The sequence below is a fragment of the Sorex fumeus genome, unplaced genomic scaffold, assembly GCF_029834395.1.
Source record: "Sorex fumeus unplaced genomic scaffold, SorFum_2.1 ptg000021l, whole genome shotgun sequence".
NCBI classification, from domain to species: Eukaryota; Metazoa; Chordata; class Mammalia; order Eulipotyphla; family Soricidae; genus Sorex; species Sorex fumeus.
The window spans coordinates 7,152,203-7,172,023 of NW_026606078.1; the positions used below are offsets into that span (position 1 = coordinate 7,152,203).

The 19,821-nt window shown below is 41.0% G+C and overlaps 1 protein-coding gene across 1 annotated transcript in view; it reads left to right on the forward strand.

Moving 5' to 3' along the window:
• Nucleotides 1-19,821, forward strand: part of MTR (5-methyltetrahydrofolate-homocysteine methyltransferase) — a 124,922-nt gene that overhangs the window by 83,829 nt on the left and 21,272 nt on the right. Inside the window, exons 22-25 of the mRNA XM_056113598.1 lie at nt 544-644; nt 7,037-7,104; nt 8,014-8,134; nt 17,599-17,680. Coding sequence (XP_055969573.1) covers nt 544-644; nt 7,037-7,104; nt 8,014-8,134; nt 17,599-17,680 — 372 coding nt within the window. The remainder of the gene's footprint in view (nt 1-543; nt 645-7,036; nt 7,105-8,013; nt 8,135-17,598; nt 17,681-19,821) is intronic.

Consider the following 19,821-nt stretch of genomic DNA (forward strand, 5'->3'; position numbering starts at 1 on the left):
ACCCACCTCTTGTGAAGGAGGAGGAGAGTCTGACCGTGCATGAGAGGCCAGCACTGTTGAAGAACTTTGAAGCTAATCCAGTGTCCCTCTGCACTGTGCTATTTTAACTTTGTGGATTCTCATGAAACATGCGTGGTTTGCCAGCTTCTCCCCCCACCCCCCTGACACACACACACACACACACACACACAAACACTTACTGCTAACAATGAACTTTTGTCAGCTGGATTTAGCAGGTTCTGAAAAGGGTGTTCAACTATTGGGCGTTTTAAAAAATTTGAGCTTAAGCTGTTCTTTGAAGTGATGAACCCATGATTTTGAAAGAAAATCCCTGAGCTTATTAACTAGGTAGCCCCTTCCGAACACTTTCATTTCTGTCTTCAGAGAAGCACGTGATTGAACTTCCGCATCATATTTTCAAGTTTATCTTGGTTGTGTTAAGTTGTTTTTCTGTGTTGACATCTGACTGACTCTGGAGAGTAAGGTGATGTATTCTAAAATGACTGAGCAGTTCTCAGCTCTTCACTTTGGCTTACTCCCCAGAACCCTTACCAAGGCACTATTGTGTTGGCGACCGTTAAGGGCGACGTGCATGACATAGGTAAAAACATAGTCGGAGTGGTCCTTGGCTGCAATAATTTTAGGTAAGTTAAAGCCCATCTTTTCCAACCTGTCTTCTTTTATTTTTATTATTTATTTATTTGGGGGGGGAGTTGGTAGGCGGGCACACCCAGTGTTGCTCAGGGCTTTCTCCTGGCCCTGTGTTCTCTCCTAATAGGGCTCGGGAAACCACATGGGATGCAGGAACCTGGGTAGGCTGTGGGCAAGGCACATGCCCTACCTGTTGTCCTATGGTTCTGCCCCTCTCTCATTTTAAATTAAAAGCATCAGCAGGCTCATTCCTAATTGGTGGGAGAGGTGGGGTATGAAATGGATTGTAGAGGTTTTTCTAAATTTTTTTTCCTTTAGTACATCTTTTTATTTTCTACAAGAACATATCTTTTCAAGTAAGGTAAACTAGTAGCTATTTAAATGTGTTGTGTTTGAAAGGACAGAAAGTAGCAAAAACAATTCAAGTAGTATTTAAATAGCCTACAAACATTCTTGAGAATGTATGTTGGGCCAGACATCTATTAATTCATTGGACTCCTCACTCATGTCAGTAGCATAAAACATACTCTTGATAACTGGTATATATTAGAGCTGAGATCTTAGAAGATGTTGGCTAAATGGAAGGTTGTTTTGTTTTGTTTTGTTTTAAGCATGGTGGGAGGGTATACCATACAGGGTGCGGAGTTGGCTGCATGCAAGGCAAGTGCCCAACCCACTGTAGTCTTGCTCCAGTCCTAAGTGGAGTTTTATAAGAAACTTTGACTCTCTGGTTCTTTGTTTTACTTAGATCAGGACGATGGATGCTTCTAGGTAATGATAAAACTGGTTTGTGAAATTTTTTTGATCGGGGGGAATCACACCCAGCAGTGCTCATGGCTTACTTTTGGCTCTGTGCTCAGGGATCACTCCTGGCAGGCTTGGGGGATCATCATGGGTGTTGGGGATCAAAAGTGGGGTCAGCTGTTCATAAGAAAACTGCTTTCCGATGTAGCTCATTGTTAGTGAGTAAATACTCAGCACAAAGGCATTTCTGTGTAAGAGCTAATGACCTACAGTAAGTGTGCATTTTTGGTTAGATTTCAGCATGTTATTTGTAATAAGAGCCTAATATTACTAATGTCTTCTCTGGTCCATGTCCAACCAAAAATCCTTTTGAGTCATAGACTTCTTTCCAATGTCAAGTTACGAGAAACTTAACCGTAGTTATAAGCGGTTCCCCCTTAGAGTTGTGTCAGCTCACTGTTGCTCCTTAAGTCCACTCCCTACCCTCATCACTATCCATTATCCACCTCTGCATTCAAAGCTATTTCAGTGTAACTGCAAATCTTTCAAGGAGACTGAAGATGGAAGAGCAGTGTGAGGATGGCAGCTGTTTGGCTGCCAACTCACTGTCAAAAGTTTAGCATTCTCACCTAGTCCTGGAAATGAAGAAAATGGTTTTGGAGTATATATTGTTTTTACAAAGGGAAATATCTTTGGAGATATAATACCGTTGGGATTATAATGGATTTAACTTATATGTATTTGAATAAACTGTTCTCTAAAATCTGTGACATCTGCTTTTATCTCCTCTTTCCAAATCTGTTGTTGGTTTCTGTTTGCCTCTATGACAATTAGTTAACTGTATTTCAACTTCTAAATGTTTATAGATCATCTGCTATGTACCAAACATTGTGCTAGAGGCTCTCCAAAGCAAGTGAGTTGACTTTTCTCCAAAAAGTTTGCTGTTTCACATACTAAATATACAGATAAACATTCAACTGTGGTAATGGGATGGGATCCGTTTAAAAATAATTGCTTGTAGCTAACTTCTTCAGAACAATTCTTGAAATACTATTGCCATGTGTTTATCATTTTTTTACTTCCTTCGATGGATGAGTAGCTGAGAGAATCATACTAGGAATGTTTTTCCTCTGGTTAGTAAAGACATTTTCAGAGACCAGGAAGAACTGTGGCACTTCTCCAGAGCGCTACTGGAATTGAATGTCAACACTTGTGAAAGCTTGTTTATTAAACCTGAGGCTTCCCTGCAGCACATCCAGTTCTACTGTCATGCATAGAAGGTCAGCTTACCTCTGCTAGTTGTTCTAGCTGGAGAAACATCTTTGTTGAAACTTTTGGCGGAAATGCAAGTGAATGTGCAAATTCCTGAACAGGTCAGGCACACCTTTGTGCCTGAGTTGTGACACATAGACTCTTGGAATTAATGGGTTTAATTTTATGTTTTCATCTGGACAAGTGTTCTGGGAATCTGCCTTATGTAGTTAAATGTATAGACTTGGGCTGAGTGTCAGTGTTCTAGGCTGGGTGCTATGGTAAGTCATCTAGCCAGCAAGTAGAGCAATAATACAGCAGGTAAAGCATTTGCCTTGCAGCTGCTGACCCAGGTTTGATCCCTGACATCCCATACAGTCCATTGAGCCACCAGGAACGATTCCTGAGCATAGGGCCAGGAGTAAGCAAACAAAAAAGTAGAAAATGTGTTAATGTAGTAGATCTTATGGTACAGTGCAGTTTTTGCCAATTAGAGAATTTTAATTAATCTAGGGATAGGTCCTATAAGAGTCTACTAATATCTAAGATTTGTTTACTATGAAATTTATGTAACTGATTTTTTTCCAGGTGGTGCTGGTGATTGAACCCAGGCCTTGACACGTATAAGACATGTTCTCTACCACTGAGCCATGTCCTCAATCCCTAATCTTTATTTTTCCTTCTCCCAACCCAATTTTTCTTTCATCCTTTTACTTTTTTAATTGTTGATTTTATCTTTGATCTCTTTCATAATTGTATGCCTCACAAGAAAAGCAATAGAAAAATGCAGTGTAGGAGAATTTAAGTGATTTCTTCATGGACTCCTAACTAGCAAGTGGCAAACCATGTTCATGGTCTCTCTGCAAGTAAGGACTAGGTCCTTTCTCAGATTACCTTCCAATCTTGATTCTAGAGCCAGAGAGGTAAGGCTCTTGTCTTTCATGTGGCTGATCTTGATTTAGTCCCCAGCACTGCAAATGGTCCTGCTCAGAACCACCAGGTGTCACTCCTGAGTGCAGAGCTAGAAATTCCCCAAACACCTCTCCATGTGGCGTAAATCTCCCAAATAAACAAGCCCAAATAGTATTTGTTTCAGTAATAAAGTTAACTGTAATGCCTAGCATTAATATTCTAAGTAAATTCCTTGTAAAAATAATTTGGGATATTAAAAAAATTTTTCACTTGATTGATTTTCTTATTTAAAACATTTTGTGGGAACCCAAGCAGCATACCATAAGAGTCACATCCAGCAGTGCTGGGGCTGCCCTTGTCTTGCCAAGAATTAAGTCCAAGGCCATACCCCTCCCCGGTTTGTTACTCTGCCACCTGTGACATATCCGTGACTTTCCCAAAACATTTTTGATCAGATATTTCATGATATAAAAGTTGAATTTATGTGTAATTTTTTTAATGTATGTACTTTTTAATGATAATTATTTGAAAAGACAAGTGTGAACATTTCTTTCTTTTTTTTTTTTTTTTTTTTGCTTTTTTGGATTACACCCAGCGATGCACAGGGATTACTCCTGGCTCTGCACTCAGGAGATACTCCTGGCAGTGCTCAGGGGACCATATGGGATGCTGGAAATCGAACCCGGGTCGGCTGCATGCAAGGCAAATGCCCTACCTGCTGTGCTATCTCTCCAGCCCCGAACATTTCTAATTTAACAAAAATCCACTGTAAAATTATGTAAATAAAAACAAGCTGGATCAACAGGACTTTAAACAGTTAGTTATAGTCAGTGTATAGACTGTATTTTTTTTAAAATATGGATCTTCTGAAATAGATAACGAGGCATATGTATATATTAGGCAGTGGTTTATATATATACATATATAGTATACATGATATATACACATATATACAGACTAGACAAATATACATATGTCTAGTAAAGGCAGAAGTAGGCAATTATGACCGAGAATGAAATATTTTGAAAACTATATTACAGGGTTCAGCTGAGAAAAGAAAATGAAATAATGCAAACTCTCAAGCATTGGTTTCATAATATAGGTTTTCAACTTATGTGTATGTAGTTTTCTAGTGTTGCTGAGATATAAATGACTCAAAGCTATGTGTAAGTGCATGTGTGTTGACTTGATAAACTTTTTACTGTAGTATTTTTACTATCCTAGCATTAGCTCCATCAAGTCACATAATTTTTTTTCATGTTGAGAACATACAAGAACTACTCTTTTCACACTTCCAGGAATACAATACAATTTTTTTTTTTATTAGTGAAACACCATGAGGTACAGTTGTAGATTTACAATTTTTTGTGTTTGGGTTTCGATTATACAATGATCAAATACCCATCCCTCCACCAGTGCCCATTTTCCACCACCATGGATAATATCCCTCCCACCCCCATTCCCCCCATCCCACCCTGCCTTTGTGTCAGGGCATTCCCTTGTGTTCTCTATCTCCTTTTGGGTGTTGTGGTCTGCATCTTTATAATTAAAACAATTTAAAGCATCTTTATTATTAAAACAATTTAGAGCATCTTTATAATTAAAACAATTTAAAGTTATCCTTGAAATGTAAGCCTTTCAGTTTTGCTCTTATAGCACCATGTTATGTCGCTTCATTTGGGTGGGGGTGTTGTGCCTGACCAAGTAGTACTCAGTGATTGGCCCCCTCTCTGCTCAGGAGTGACCCCTGGCAGTGCTCAGCAGACCATATGTGGTGTGGGAGATTTGAGCAGGGTCAGCTGTCAGCTGCGTGCAAGGCAAGCACCTTACTGGTTGTAGTGTACCTGGCCCCTTACTTAGTTTCATAGGCAAACCTATATTTAGTCATAGTTTAACAAAAGTTAAACTAGTGCCTGCATATTTTCAATACGCTCACCAGAAACTTCCCCCAAGCTACCAGTTGCAGTGCCACAACTGCACAGAAGCCCTGCATTTGTTTTTTACTGAGTTTGTACTACCAGAGTATACCAATATAGTGATTGTTGTTTCAAAATAATCTTCTTTCTTATGTACATATGCCATATGTACTTCTATATTTGAAAAGAAAATGTAAGTAAATGAGAAGTTGAAAAATTCAACAATATAAGAAGAGTACGTAATGAGAAACAAGTCTTCTTGCCCCTTGGGTCCAGCATACTGATGACTGATGCATGTAATAACGTTGCCCATTGGTTTTATTGAAATAATATTCCAATTTTAAGAATTGCTGTTATCATAAGACAAGCAAATATGCATTCTATAATTTTTAAAACATCTTTCAAACAACTGCTCATAAGTATATCAATGCCGAGGTGCTGTGTAAAAGTATTTAGGTGCAATTCTAAGATAGAATAGAACATGTAGAACATTTATTAGGGCATAAGTTCCTATTTTTTCTGAGTTTCTGAAACTTCCTTTTGTTTGTTTTTGGGCCATGAGACCGGAATGACAGTATAGCAGGTAGGATGTTTGGCTTGCACACAACCCACCTGGGTTTGATTCACGGCATTCCATATGGTCTCCCGAGCACCACCAGGAGAGATTCCTGACTGCAGAGCCAGGAGTAAAGCCTGAGCATCACCAGGTGTGACTCAAAAGAGAGAGACAGAGACAGAGAGACAGAGTATTTGGGCCACTTCTAGCAGCACTCAGGGTTTACTCCTGGCTCTGTGCTCAGGGATCAGTCCTGGTGGGCTGGTGAACCATATGATATGCCAGAGATCAAGCCTGGGTCAATAGCATGCAAGGAAAGCGCCCACTGGCTGTGCTGTCTCCTTGTGAGTTGGACTTCTGGTATTTGTTCTCTCAGAGCTAGCTCCCAGTGTGCTGGGCCCTATACTACCCTCCTGCGTTCACTCAGCTCAACTTTTCTTTTGTCTCACTCTTTCCTGCTCCCTAATTCGTTCTCCCTCTCCCTTGCTTGAAAACAACAACAGATTGGGGCCGGATCAAGGCACTTGCCTTCCCCACAGCTGTTAAGGTTAAGGTGATGGCCTTCCGCTTGGCTGACCCAGGTTTAATCCCTGGCACCCCAGATGGTCCCCCGAGCCCACCAGGAATGACCCTTGAGTGCAGAGCCAGAAGTAAGCCCTGAGTGTTGGGTGTGGATTGTGTGGCCCCAAAACAACAACAAAAACTTCATCCTAAGCAAAAGGCAAACTATTTAGAAGTCATAAGACTGCTTTAAATGAATTTATGCTCTATGGATTATATATGAGTGGAGCTGCTTCCAAAGACTCAGCATTATTACTGGCATATGGTAGGTACCTAAAAAATGGTAGTGGTACTGTGATGGTTGATACTTAGTGAGCACTTTAGGGTGATTTCAGTTTACACTGGAGTACTGAGTACTGTCTAATGGAAAATTACAAATGTTTATTTCAACTTTGTTTCTTGTGGGTTCTCTTTATTTTTCTTATCTCTCATTTCTGTGTTTCAGAGTTATTGATTTAGGAGTGATGACTCCCTGTGATAAGATACTGAAAGCTGCTCTTGACCATAAAGCAGGTACAATGGTGCTTCTGTCCCAAACTCTCATATCTCACCACTGTGATCTGTGAGTCCTAATGTCTAAGCCCATGTGGGATCCCTGGGGCCTTAAGGATCAGCTCTGGTGTACGGGCTGATTTAATTGCACTTTATAATAGGATGAAAGGGTGAAGAAATATCTGTAGAACTCCAGCCCTTACAATGAGAAAAGGGAACTAGTTTCTTATAAGAGAACAATGTTGTGTTAGATTTTTTTCCCTCTGTGTGTAGTTTTTATATTCCTTAAGATACTGATATTTTCCAATCTGGAGATCTTGAACCAACAGCCTATTCTGTTACATGGCTTTTCCAAAATGTCGCAAATATGTTATTGCAATTTTGAATTGGATATGATATTTATTGCTGGGCTGGAGAGATAGTTCAAGGGCTGAATGCATCTTTGCATGCTGGAGACCCAGGTTCGATCTCTGGCAGGGTGCTGCATGATCCCCTGAGCACCAGCAGGAGGGAGTGACCCCCATAGCACACAGCCAGAAATAACTGATGAAAAGAAAATATTCACTATAAAAAGCAATCAATAAATTAAAATGATGTCTTAAAAAATTAAAAATTGGCAGCTTTGAGTTTTGTGTTCTCTATTAACAGTTTAAAATTGAGTATCACAGGACTGGAGTGATAGTACAGCAGGTAGGGTGTTTGTCTTGCATGCAAACAATCCGGGTTCAATCCCCGGTATCCCACATGGTCCATCCCATATGGTCTTCCAAGTACCACCAGGAGTGATTTCTGAGTTCAGAGCCAGGAGTAACCTCTAGGCATTGCTGGGTATGATCCAAAAAGCCAATAAAATTGAATCTCCACACTTCCTCTTTTTCTCTTATCCTTCTCATTATCCTGACTGTTTTCTCTTTTTTTTTCCAATACTAGACATAATTGGCCTGTCAGGGCTCATCACTCCTTCCCTTGATGAAATGATTTTTGTTGCCAAGGAAATGGAGAGATTAGCTATAAAGATTCCATTATTGATTGGAGGAGCAACCACTTCCAGGTAAGTCAAGCAAATGAATCTTGAGCTTCACTTTAAATTCTCTTAAATGCCAGCTTGCAAATACTGTGATAAAATCAGAGTTGTTTCTTTTTCTTATGCTTAGTCCATTGCCTCCTTATTTTATCAACACTTGAATTTTTCCCTGACTTCTCTTGAATATCTGTGAAGCGTGCTGAAGGAAACACATTTGTGTCCTGCCCACCCTTTTAATTTGGGGTGGGATTTCCTTGGATTTGCATTTATCTTTTCCTGACCCTCGTCTCTCACATTCAGTTTCGAAGATCCCTAATGAGCACTTGCTTCTTCCTACTGAAATCAAATTGAGTGGACAATCTGTATTTTGGGAGGGGCACAAAGACTTGCTTAAACATTTGCCTCTTCTTTAACTTGAGGCAGGTATCTGACTGATTGATTACAGGTTCCTTCCGAACCTGGCTTTTGTAATAATTGAGGCACAAAAGTCAATCAAGTTAGGATGAACTGAAAGGTCGATCACCCCAGGATGTTGTTTTGCAAAATGGGAGGTCTTTTGTAAACTAAGCTAAGAAATTGAAAGAGGAGAAAATTTCTATTTGATAAAACAAGCATTATTCAGATTATCAGAGTTTTTCCTTGGGTCATGATGACAATCATATTTGGTGAGAGATACATTAATTATGGATATTAGACTTGATGACAGTTTTCTTCCAGTTTTACTGAAAAATAATTGATAAATATCTCAGTATCCCTCCACCCCCATCCCATCCCGCCTCTGTGGCAGGGCATTCCCTTTTGTACTCTCTCTCCTTTGGGTTGCTGAGGTTTGCAAAAGAGGCATTGAGTGGCAATCGATCTATAGTCTACTTTCGGCATGCATCTCCTATCCTGGGAGGATCCTCACAACGCCCTTTACTTGGTGTTCCCTTCTCTGTCTGAGCTGCCCTTTGCCCTGGCATATGTGGCTGGCCTTCAAGCCATGGAGTGAACCTCCTGGTATTTATCTCGACTCTTCTTGAATATTAGTTTCCTATTTTGTTACTTTATATTCCCCAGACGAATGCAGTCTTTCTATGTCTGCCCCTCTCTTTCTGACTCATTTCACTTAGCGTGATACTTTCCATGTAGTACCACTGGTATGTAAATTCATGACTTCGTCTTTTCTAACAGCTGCGTAGTACTCCATTGTATAGATGTACCAAAGTTTCTTTCTTTAACCAGTCATTTGTTCTAGGGCACTCAGGTTTTTTCCAGATTTTGGCTATTGGAGTCACTGTTACTTTTGTTGTTATTGAATTGTATCAACTTGTTCATGTATTTCAGATATCAACTCCTTATCAGACTTCTTATTTGTAAAATATTTTTCTTATTCCAGATTATTGTCTTTTTACGTTTTTGGATATTTTGTAATAGACATTCATTGTTGGTTTGATGTAGTCCCAGTTGCTCTTTTTTTACTTTCTTGATTGTGTTTTAGGTGTCACATACAATAAATCATTGCCCAAACCCATGTCTGACATATTCCTTATGCTCTGTATAGTTTATTTTGTAATAATGCCCAGATGGAGCATTGGACTTCATGGTTTCACAAGCATATTGCTTGTTTTTTTATATAAAAAATGTAATATGGATCTGATCAAAGATATTCGATTTTTTTTAAATTCTACAAACAAATGTATGTTAGGTCACTTGACTTAATCAAGATTCCCCAGAGACCCAACTTGATCTTGATAGGATGTCTGCTTTTGGATAAATAAACACATCTCTTTTTTTTCTTGGATATTAATTCATTTGAAGAGGCCCATACACATTATGGAGAGCAATCTGTGTCACTCATAGTCTTCTGATCTCAGTGTTAATTCTATCCAAAGAATAGCTGCACAGAATTATGTAGATTGGTATTTGACCCAAAACTGAGTACCAGGACCTAGCCAAATTGACACATAAAATTAGGCATGATCAGGTCCCAGAGATAGTACATTGCTTATACACCCAGCACAGGGTCTTCTCCCAGTACCAGCACTCTGAACATCACCAGGTAAGGCACTAAAGTGCCCTGAGCACCGCCAGGGGAGGCCCAACATCATTGGTTGACTTGGGCATCCGTGGCACCCAGGGTTCATGTGAGCAGCAGTGAATCCTCAGCCTCTTGCATCGAACCACTAACCTAATTGGCTGAGCATTAGGTGGGGTCCCTGAACCTCTCAGGCTTGGGTGGCCATCCCCCCCAAACATGGTCCTGTTTATAATCTAAATGGCTTTTCTTGAATGGCTTATGGGAGGCTCTCAGTTAGTGTTCAGAAAGCCTGGGGACCGCTCCCTGCAATTCTGTGTTGCTGATCAGGTTCTGAGGTATTATGGGCCATCCTGGCCACCCAAGTGGAGCTGGGGGGCATCCATGGAAATGCTCAGCAATAACCTGGGGGCTGTGAGGGACCATGTGATTCCAGGGATCAAACTGGAGTCCCACTGATAACATATTTTAAATTGGGTGTTCTGCCTTTTTTCTTCCTGATTTCTATATATTATTTATATTACGCAGTCCTTTGTTGGAAAGATATATTACAAATAGGTCTTCTCAGCAGTCTTAGATTTTTTTGTCTCATAGGATTTTTGATAAAGTTCTTAATTTTTTTTATGAAATCTAATTATTTAGTTTTTTTTATTTGGACGTTGCTCTCTTTATTTTTAGAATTTTTTATTGAGTCACCATGAATTACTAAATTAATCCTGAATAACTTAGGCAGGCATACAGTGTTCTAGCACCAATACATTTCACCAGTGTGTACTTCCCTCCACTAATGTGCCCAGTTTCCATCCCACCTCCCTGCCTGCCTCTGTGGCAAGAACCTTTTCTTTTCTTTTAGGCTCTGTAGTTTCCAATACTGTTACTAATAGGGTATCATGTGTATTACTTTAGTGGCACCTTCCCTGTCCTATTCCCCACCTGTGGTCTGCTTCCTGCTAAAGTCCAGTTTTCATGTATCTTTCTGTAACTATAAGAAAACGTGGTGGAGTTCATGCACAATTCAATCAGCTAATCAGTGGCAGAATAATTAGCAGTACTCCTACAAAAAAAGAAAAAAAAAAACCTGACAGTGGTAGAATATTTGCCTTACACATGGTCTACCCGGGTTTGATCCTTGGCACCCCACATGTTTCTCTGAGCCTGCCAGGAGTGATTCTTGAATCCAGACCCAGAGCCAGGATCTGCACCCAGATCTTGAGCACTGCTGGGTGCAGCCCCAAAACCAAAAAAAAAAAAAAAAAAGGAAAAATAAAAAGAAAGAAAATCATGTACTCTTGGGAGAGTCAACTTTGCTAGAAAGCATTCAGGAATTCAAATATCATAGGAATCCTTGTTATTACCTTCTACAAACCTTTTGAGTGCTCCGCAGAGGCCCAGTTATTTCCTCTAACTGAATTTCGGCAGATGGTGACTCAAGACGTCTAAGTTATCATGAAAATAGGCCTTGGAGAAGGAGAACTTCCTATGTTTTCTAGACCTTAGTGGTCTGCATGATGGTCTGCATTAACAACTACACCCTCAACTTTCTCAAAATGGGGTGAAAGGTTGTCTACTGAATGGATTCTTGGAGAGGTTGAAAGGGTTGTATAGATCTGGGGACACAGAGGGGTTGAAATATACCTACTGTTCCATTGAGCCTGTAGCTGTAAGAAAGTAGGAAACTGAATACTCTCCTGCCTGTAATACAGATGGTTTGGGTATCACAAGCTCGAAATGACTCTAAGAGAAATCTGGTCCTGGTGGCTGGAGTGCTTCTCGAGGGCAGGAGTCTGGCAGTTAGCTCTCAATTTTTTACTGGTTGAAAGCCAATGACTAAAAACTGGCTTTTTTCAATCATCTTTTGTGTGATTTAACTTGGATAATTAAACAGGAGTCCACGTTGCTCAAAACTAGCAGAATGTTTCTGAGTTTTTTTCCCCCTTAATTGCTAGGAAGTAAGGTGTTCATTACATAACGGATATAATTTTCCTCTTTGAATTGGCTGCAGGAAAGCTTAGAACTCTGACCTATATGTAGGATTTCATGAAATGAATTTTATATGCTAATCTCAATTCTGATTACAATCTTAATTTTCTAGTTTTTATTTTGGCCTCTTATCTTTTTCATCTAATTTAAGTTTTTGTCATGCTGCATCTTTAAGAACACTAATTCTGGCATAGGATATGACATGACATTAATGTTTGGAGTCCTTATTCTCTCACCAAAGTGTTTAAAAAAAAAACTAAGGTTATCGTTATTCTGCCCATTTTGAAAGTACAGGAAGCAACTAGTAAATCCTTAAGTGCTGGTGAGTGACTTAGCTGAAGTGGATTTTAGATTCAGCTGTACTCTCTAGCCCTCTGTTCTTGGTTTAGAATTTTACATTTTCTTTTAAAGTGGGACCCATACATAGCTTTGCTTAGAACTTACTCCTGTTTTTGTGCTCAGATTCACTCCTGGCAGTGCTCAGGAGACCTCTGTGACAAGGTGTTATCTCTCTAGCCCCTGTTCTTTGTATACAGGAAGGACTTGTTATACATCTTTTCAGACTTGAAGAACTGTTCCTCTGGGGACCTGAGGCGTAGTATGAAAGTAAAGGTGTTTGACTTTCATGCAGCTGACAGCAGGGAGGTTTTTTTTTCCCTTAAGGTTGTTCACATTAATTGATTACATTCAATATTTCAGCACCAATCCCAGCACCATTACACCTTTTCACCACAATTATTTCAAATTATTCCACCATCATTCAAGCCTGCCTGCCACAGGCAAATGCTAGATAATTTATTTTCTGTTGCCACTTTTGTGGCCGTGCACTCCTGGAATTCTAAAATTGTAAAGAACTGGGGTCCAGAGACATCTCTGCAGTGAGCTAAACCATTCCGAGATTTGTTTGTGAATCTCTAGATCAAGGCCATTAATGTGCTTAAATGGCACCAGGAGGCAGGTCTTGAGAGGCAGGTCTTGAGTGGCTGACACCAATCTGATCTCCAGCGCCCTTTAAGGTTTCCCAGTTACCTTCAGGAGCACAGGCCAGGGATAATCCCTTCACACAGCTGGGAGTGGTCCCAAAACAAAAACAAACAACAACAAAAAAGAATGGTTTTTCCAGCTGGAGAGGCTGTGTAAATGGAAGAAAGTGGATTTGGTGTTAAGAATATTCTATAAAAAAGCCAAAAGCACTCTCAGTGGCTGGGTAAGTGCTATGTCTGTACTCAACTAGCTTTGTCAATTTTTTATTGGAAAGCAGACTGTATATTTTTATTATTGTTATTTTTTAAATGTGGGATCCATCCATATCTTCTCAGCATCTTTGTTCAGAAGATCATCAGAGAGTGGCTGGAATTGCACAGAGAACCAATGATGCTTAAGAAAAAAATTTATTAAAAAAACTTAAGCTGGTGCTCTTTAAGAGGATTTTAAGAGGAATGTCATTTAAGTCACACAAGACTTAAACGTAGAAGTTATTTATTTTAGAATACACTTTTGAGGGCCGGAGCGATAGCACAGTGTGTAGGGCGTTTGCCTTGCACACAGCCGACCTGGGTTCGATCTCCGGCACCTCATGTGGTTCCCCAAGCACCGCCAGGAGTGATTCCTGGGTGCAGAGCCAGGAGTAACTTCTGAGCATCGCTGGGTGTGACCCAAAAAGCAAAAAAAAAAAAAATTACTTTTGAGAGCCGCACCCTTTGGTGCTCAAGACTTACTCCTGGCTTTGCACCAAGAGATTACTCCTGGTAAGTTTGGGTGAATCATATGGAATGTCCTTCCCTCTGTGCTGATTCTCCAGCCACCCAAAAATAAAATTTCTTGAGCTGAGGAGATAGCTCAAAGGAGGGGCCTATTTGTTTTGCATGTGGGAACCTTGGGTTTGATCCCTGATGGGGCGGGCACCGCTGGAAGCAGCCCTGAGTCAGGAATATCCCTCAAGCACACTTGTATGTGACCCTCAAAAGAACTATATGCAACGCTGGGACAAGCCTCACCCATGAGTGAACCTGCAGGAAAAATTAGGTATGCAGGAATTGTGACTGAAAACTCCAGCTCAACAGAACTGGAAATGGGTTACCCCCGCCCATCTCCCCCTGTTTCCGGTAGCTTGACAGTTCACCCCCCACAGGCTGCGGCTGGCACCATATAATCTCATTAATGGCCATGATCCAGAGACTTAATATAAATCTCCTGGAAGAAAGTGCAGACAGAACTCAACCGCCGCCATGCTCACAGCTGTTTTCCACATGCTCATCCAAGCCTCACCAAGAAGTGAATCTATTCCTGGACACCTCATACTTTACACCACCAATATACCAAGAGTCACCCACCACATTTGATGGAGTTTAAAGTAGAAGGCAACCGATCTTAGCAGGAAATATACTAATAGAGATATAGATATTAGCACACAAGGCTCAACCTTTAACAACATTTTACTAATCTCATAGCAGGGCTTAATGGCTCCTGGGTGAAATATAACAATATTCACACACTTTTCTCTGACAAACCTTTTTTGGATCATTTTAGCAGATTATTCATAACAAGCAATATAAAATAAGTTTGGTTCTGCTTTGGGGGCAGGGTTTGGAGTTCGGGGTGGAAATATGGTGGGAAGATGTCATAGTGGTGGGATTGTTGTTCAAATAATAAATGTAACAGATATTGTGAACAGTTTTATTAAAAATGAAATGCATTTAAAAAACTATATACATATGTATGCATATATATACACAGATATGCATCTATATTTTTTTCCTGGAGAAACTTTATGTGGAATACATATTGAGGTATATTTGTGTGGTCATAGAACTGTCAAGAGAGAAATTGTCTGGTTCTGCTTTGAAGTTGGAGGTCACTTTATGACTTTTTCTACTGCATGAAAAATCTTCCTCCTTAGAGAATACCAGGATGTCTTCAAAACATTTCTTCTCTGAGCACACAGTAGGTACAAAACAGGTCTTCCACAGGCAGGTACATTGTGTGCACCCGGGTCATTGCTCCAGGGTTGCTCCCCCCTCCTCTGCATGCGACCTACTCAGTCCGGACATTGCTTCTTGCACTGACTCAGTCCTGAGTGCCCATCTAAGAGCTCAGCTCGCCGCCTGATGGTTTTAGTCCTTTGCCTCCTGTTTGTAAACTGCGAGATCGTTAGAAAGGAGACAGTGCTAATTCTCCTCTCTGCCTTAGGAATGTATTTTTGAGCCTTTCCTGATAATTCTATTAATATATGTCTATGTAAACACCTTTAAAACAGCCAGACAGTGAGGAATGGGGACGGGAGGCAGGGAGCAGAGTTGGTCTAGAGGTAATTATAGGGACAGTGTGCAGGGTCTTGTGGCACTTTGGCTGGGGGGGGTGGGGGGATTGTGCAGTAACTTTGTATATTAATACCATAAATGTTAACACTGGTGTAACTGTGTTACATAAACTATGATAATAGTAAAAAGTAAATCATAAAAATAAAATTCTCTTAGTTTAAATTTTTTTTTTGGTTGGGTTTTGGGCCAAGTGGTGCTCAGAAGCTATTCTTGACTCTGCTCAAGAGTGACCCCTGCGGTGCTTTGGGGGGGACCATATGTGATGCCAGGGGGGATTTGAACTGGGGCAGCCACACACAGGGCAAGTGCCTTACCTCCGAACTGGTTCTCCAACCTTTTGGTTTTAAATTTTCCCCCCAAGACATAGAAGGACTGCATTCATTTGTGGAATATAAAGTAACATAATGGGAGACTAATACCCAAGGATAGTAGAGATAGGGACCAGGGGGGTTGCTCCATGTCTTGGAAGCTGGCCTCACATGCTGGGGGAAAAGGCAGCTCAGATAGAGAAGGGACCACCAAGTAAAGGATGCTTGGAGGGCCCGCTCAGGATGGGAGATATGTGCTGAAAGTAGACTACAGACCAAACATGATGGCCACTTAATACCTGTATCGAAAACCATAACACCCAAAAGGAGAGAGGGAGTAAAAGGGAATGTGCCTGCCACAGAGGCTGGGGAGGGGGGAATTGGGGGTAGGGATACTGGGAACATCGGTGGTCTAGAATGGGCACTGGTGGAGGGATGGGTACTCTTATCATTGTATGACTGAAACTTAAACATGAAAAATTTGTAAGTCTGTAACTGTACCTCACGGTGAGTCATTAAAAAATAAAATAAATAATTTTTTCCCCGAGCACTCCATGACTCTTGGAACATGTCACATAATTTAGAGGACTGTCACTGCCACTGTCACTGTCCTCCCGTTGTTCATCGATTTACTCGAGCAGGCCCAGTAACATCTCCATCGTGAGGACTATAAAGTAAAATTTTATTTCTGCCTTCCCATCTTAGGACCCATGTGTAAGCCCTCCATAATCAGTGTTGATTCTTTGATAGAGAACTCTGTGGTTTTGCTTTTGCTTCCTCCCACCCTTCTAAATTTATGGAAACATATCGGGTTGGTTGCTTGAGGAAGATCAAAGTTGGTTCTGTTGAAGTTGAGGGGAGACAATATCAAAGTATCTGACTAGGGTGTAATAACTCTTAGTTATTAAGGAACGCGACTGATGCAGGGCAGAGAAGGAAAAGGGGGATGAGACCAGAAGGTCTTTCTGTTCTGCGGAACTTGTGTTGCTACTCATTAAATAGGTAATGGTGGCCAGTTCCACCTCTGTCCTCTCCAGCCCGGGTGTGCAACTCTCACAGAGGTAGGTACGCATTCAATTCTCAGCTCAGTGTTACAGTCTACAATGAAATTGCAGGTATGTGTCCTCTGTTATTGCCATAAACATTCCATCATCAAAGGGCCATTTGGTTTGCACTTTAGCAAATCAGGTAATTTCAAGGATTAAAGAATGTTCCTTTCTCCCTACCCATATTTTAAAATTTAGCAATAGGGAGTTGGGGCTGAGCCAACACTAATGTAAATATTTATGTTGCTTTTGCCTCTCTGTTATTTGCTGTTGAATTTATTTAGGGTCTGAGGTTCCTTGCTACATGTCCAAACTAGGGTTGGAGCTGAGGAGTGCGGTAGTCTTTGGATGTCAGGGAACAGCAAGAGAGTAATGTCCTCTCTCCCCTGCTGAGGATTGGATTCCTCCAGTGCTCTGGCTGCTATCCCAGCTCATTTGCAGGCAGGAACTCAACTTGGACTTTATGGCAGCAAAGTGCAAATTGCCTGTTCTAGTTAAGGCTGTAGGTTCAGCCATGCTCCTAACCGAATAAGGTCGCCGGGTTTTCCTCCACTGGCAGAGATCTGAATCTCTGTTCTTATCACAGACTGCATTATAGCCGAGGCCAAGTCCATGGCCTTCCCTGTTGGCTTTCCCTTCTAGGGTCAGGAGAAAGTGACTCTTGTCTTACAGAGGAAATTTGTTGTTCAGTATGTATAGATACCTGAAGATTGTTCTCTGGAAAGCACTGTAGCAACCCTTTATCTCTCTTGGTTCTAAGCGGGAGTTGTAGAACCGTCAGCACTGATGGATGTGCCTTTGCTCTGACCCCTCTTTACAGAACCCACACTGCAGTAAAAATTGCTCCTCGCTACAGCGCACCTGTAATCCATGTCCTGGATGCCTCTAAGAGTGTGGTGGTGGTAAGTGTGGGACCTTGCATTTACTTCAGATGTGTGGTAAAGAGAGAGTAGAGAGAGAGAGAGAGAGGGAGAGAAAGAGAGAGAGAGAGAGAGAGAGAGAGGAGAGCGAGCATTAGGAATTAGGGGGCAATCAAGGTCTACTGTTTGAAAAAAAAATCAATTGTTTGTTTGTGGCCAATCAATCATATTTTAAAATTAAAAAAAGCAAAACGTGAAAGAATAGTCTAGGCCTCTGGCTTCTCATGGTATCCCTGGCAGGAGTGGTGGCAAGTGTGGCTTGTGCTTTTGGAGACTTGAACCAGAAGCAGGGGTTCTGGGGTTCTGGTCAGAGTTAACATGAATTGCCCAATACCTTTTTTTTTTTTTTTTTTTTTTGCTTTTTGGGTCACACCCAGCATTGCATAGGGTTATTCCTGGTTCTGCTCTCAGAAGTCACTCCTAGCAGTGCTGGGGAACCATATGGGATGCTAGAATCAAACCCAGGTCAGCTGCAAGACAAGTGTCCTGTCTGCCAAACTATCTCTAGGGCTTCCTAATCTTTATTTTAAACTATACAGTCTGTGACAATTTGTTATCTGTGCTATTTGTTTTTTCTTTTGTTGTGTGTTTTGTTTTATGGGGTTTTTGTTTTGAGTTTTTGTTTTCTTTTGGGGCCACACCCGGTGATGCTGAGGGGTTATTCCTGGCTCATGCACTCAGGAATTACTCCTGGTGGTGCTTGGGGGACCATATGGGATGCTGGGAATCGAACCCAGGTCAGCCACGTGCAAGGCAAACACCCTACCTGCTGTGCTATCGCTCCAGCCCCTGCCCGGTACCTTTGACCTTGACGTGAATCCAGAGAGATTCCAGCCATGGCAAATATGATTAGATACCTAATTTTAACTCCATGCTAGAGCTAAATGGAATGTAGAACTTCTTTTCTTTAAAAAAAAAAAAACTATTTTGAGATAGAAAAACATTTAACCTGGAAGTGGGCCAGTTGACTTTACCCAGAGGCTGAAAAAACATTGACTGGATATTCAAAACCCAGAGTTCGAGATTCTTTCCTCAGTAAATTTAAAGAACCTAAGGGCTCTCGCTTTCCTTTCTTCTTGCTGACCACGTAGCCCCATGGTTTCCATCTCTGTTGTAACCACAACGCCTTGTTTTCAGGGGCTAGCTTATCTGGGAACTGAGTATGGTATGAGTAAGAGCCAACTAGTCCCTTCTCCTCATAGGCCCGACTTTTGGTTCCCATCCAAGGGATGTTTCTAGAAAAGCCCCAGGTTTGGTCGAGCCTTCCCATGCTGCCCATGTGGAAAGTTGCTGGGAGGCTGCTGATTTGTGGGAATTCTTGGCAATGGCATGCAGCTTGAGGTAGGGTAGCAATCTTCCCAGAGCCATGTTCCAAAAGGATTCCTCCACGACTATGAGTTTACTTGTATGTAAGTTATACAGCAATTGCTAATACTTAAAAAAAAATCTGTAGAGTGCTGGTGACAGTACTAACTGTGCTTTACATGGATTATTTTACTTGATCCTCATAAAATAGATAGTTTTGTTTTCTCCCATTTTAGAGATGAGGAACAGAAGAAGTGAGGAGATCAGTAATTCTCCTGAGGCCACACATCTCTTGTGTGTTTCAAGTGCTGATGGAGATGTGCTTACTCTAAGCTACATTCAATTTTTGTTTTGTTTTTGTTTTGGGGGGCACCCCCAGCAATGCTCAGGGCTTTCTCCTGGCTCTGTGCTCATTGACCACTCTTGGCAGGACTCAGGGGACCATGTGGGGTACCGGGATCAAATCTGGGTTGGTCAAGTGTGAGGCAAACACTCTACTCGCTATGCTATCATTCTGGCTCCCTGAATGGCTAAAATACAGTAGCAACTTACACCTAAGGATGAATCTCACTTCCTGTTCTTTCTTAAATAAAAACCAAGGTACCAATATTGGGTTCTTTGAAAATTATAAAATCTATTTTCAGCTTATTCTTTCTCATGCCAGTGTCTTTAAATTTTCCTTTATTTATTAAAAAGAGATGTTGATTTTGATTAAACCAGACTGGATTCATAAATTGCATGTGCAAATAAATGATTCCTACCGTTTATTTTTCAAATAGTGATTCCTGTATCTTATATTTGAGTTGCATTTCATAAAG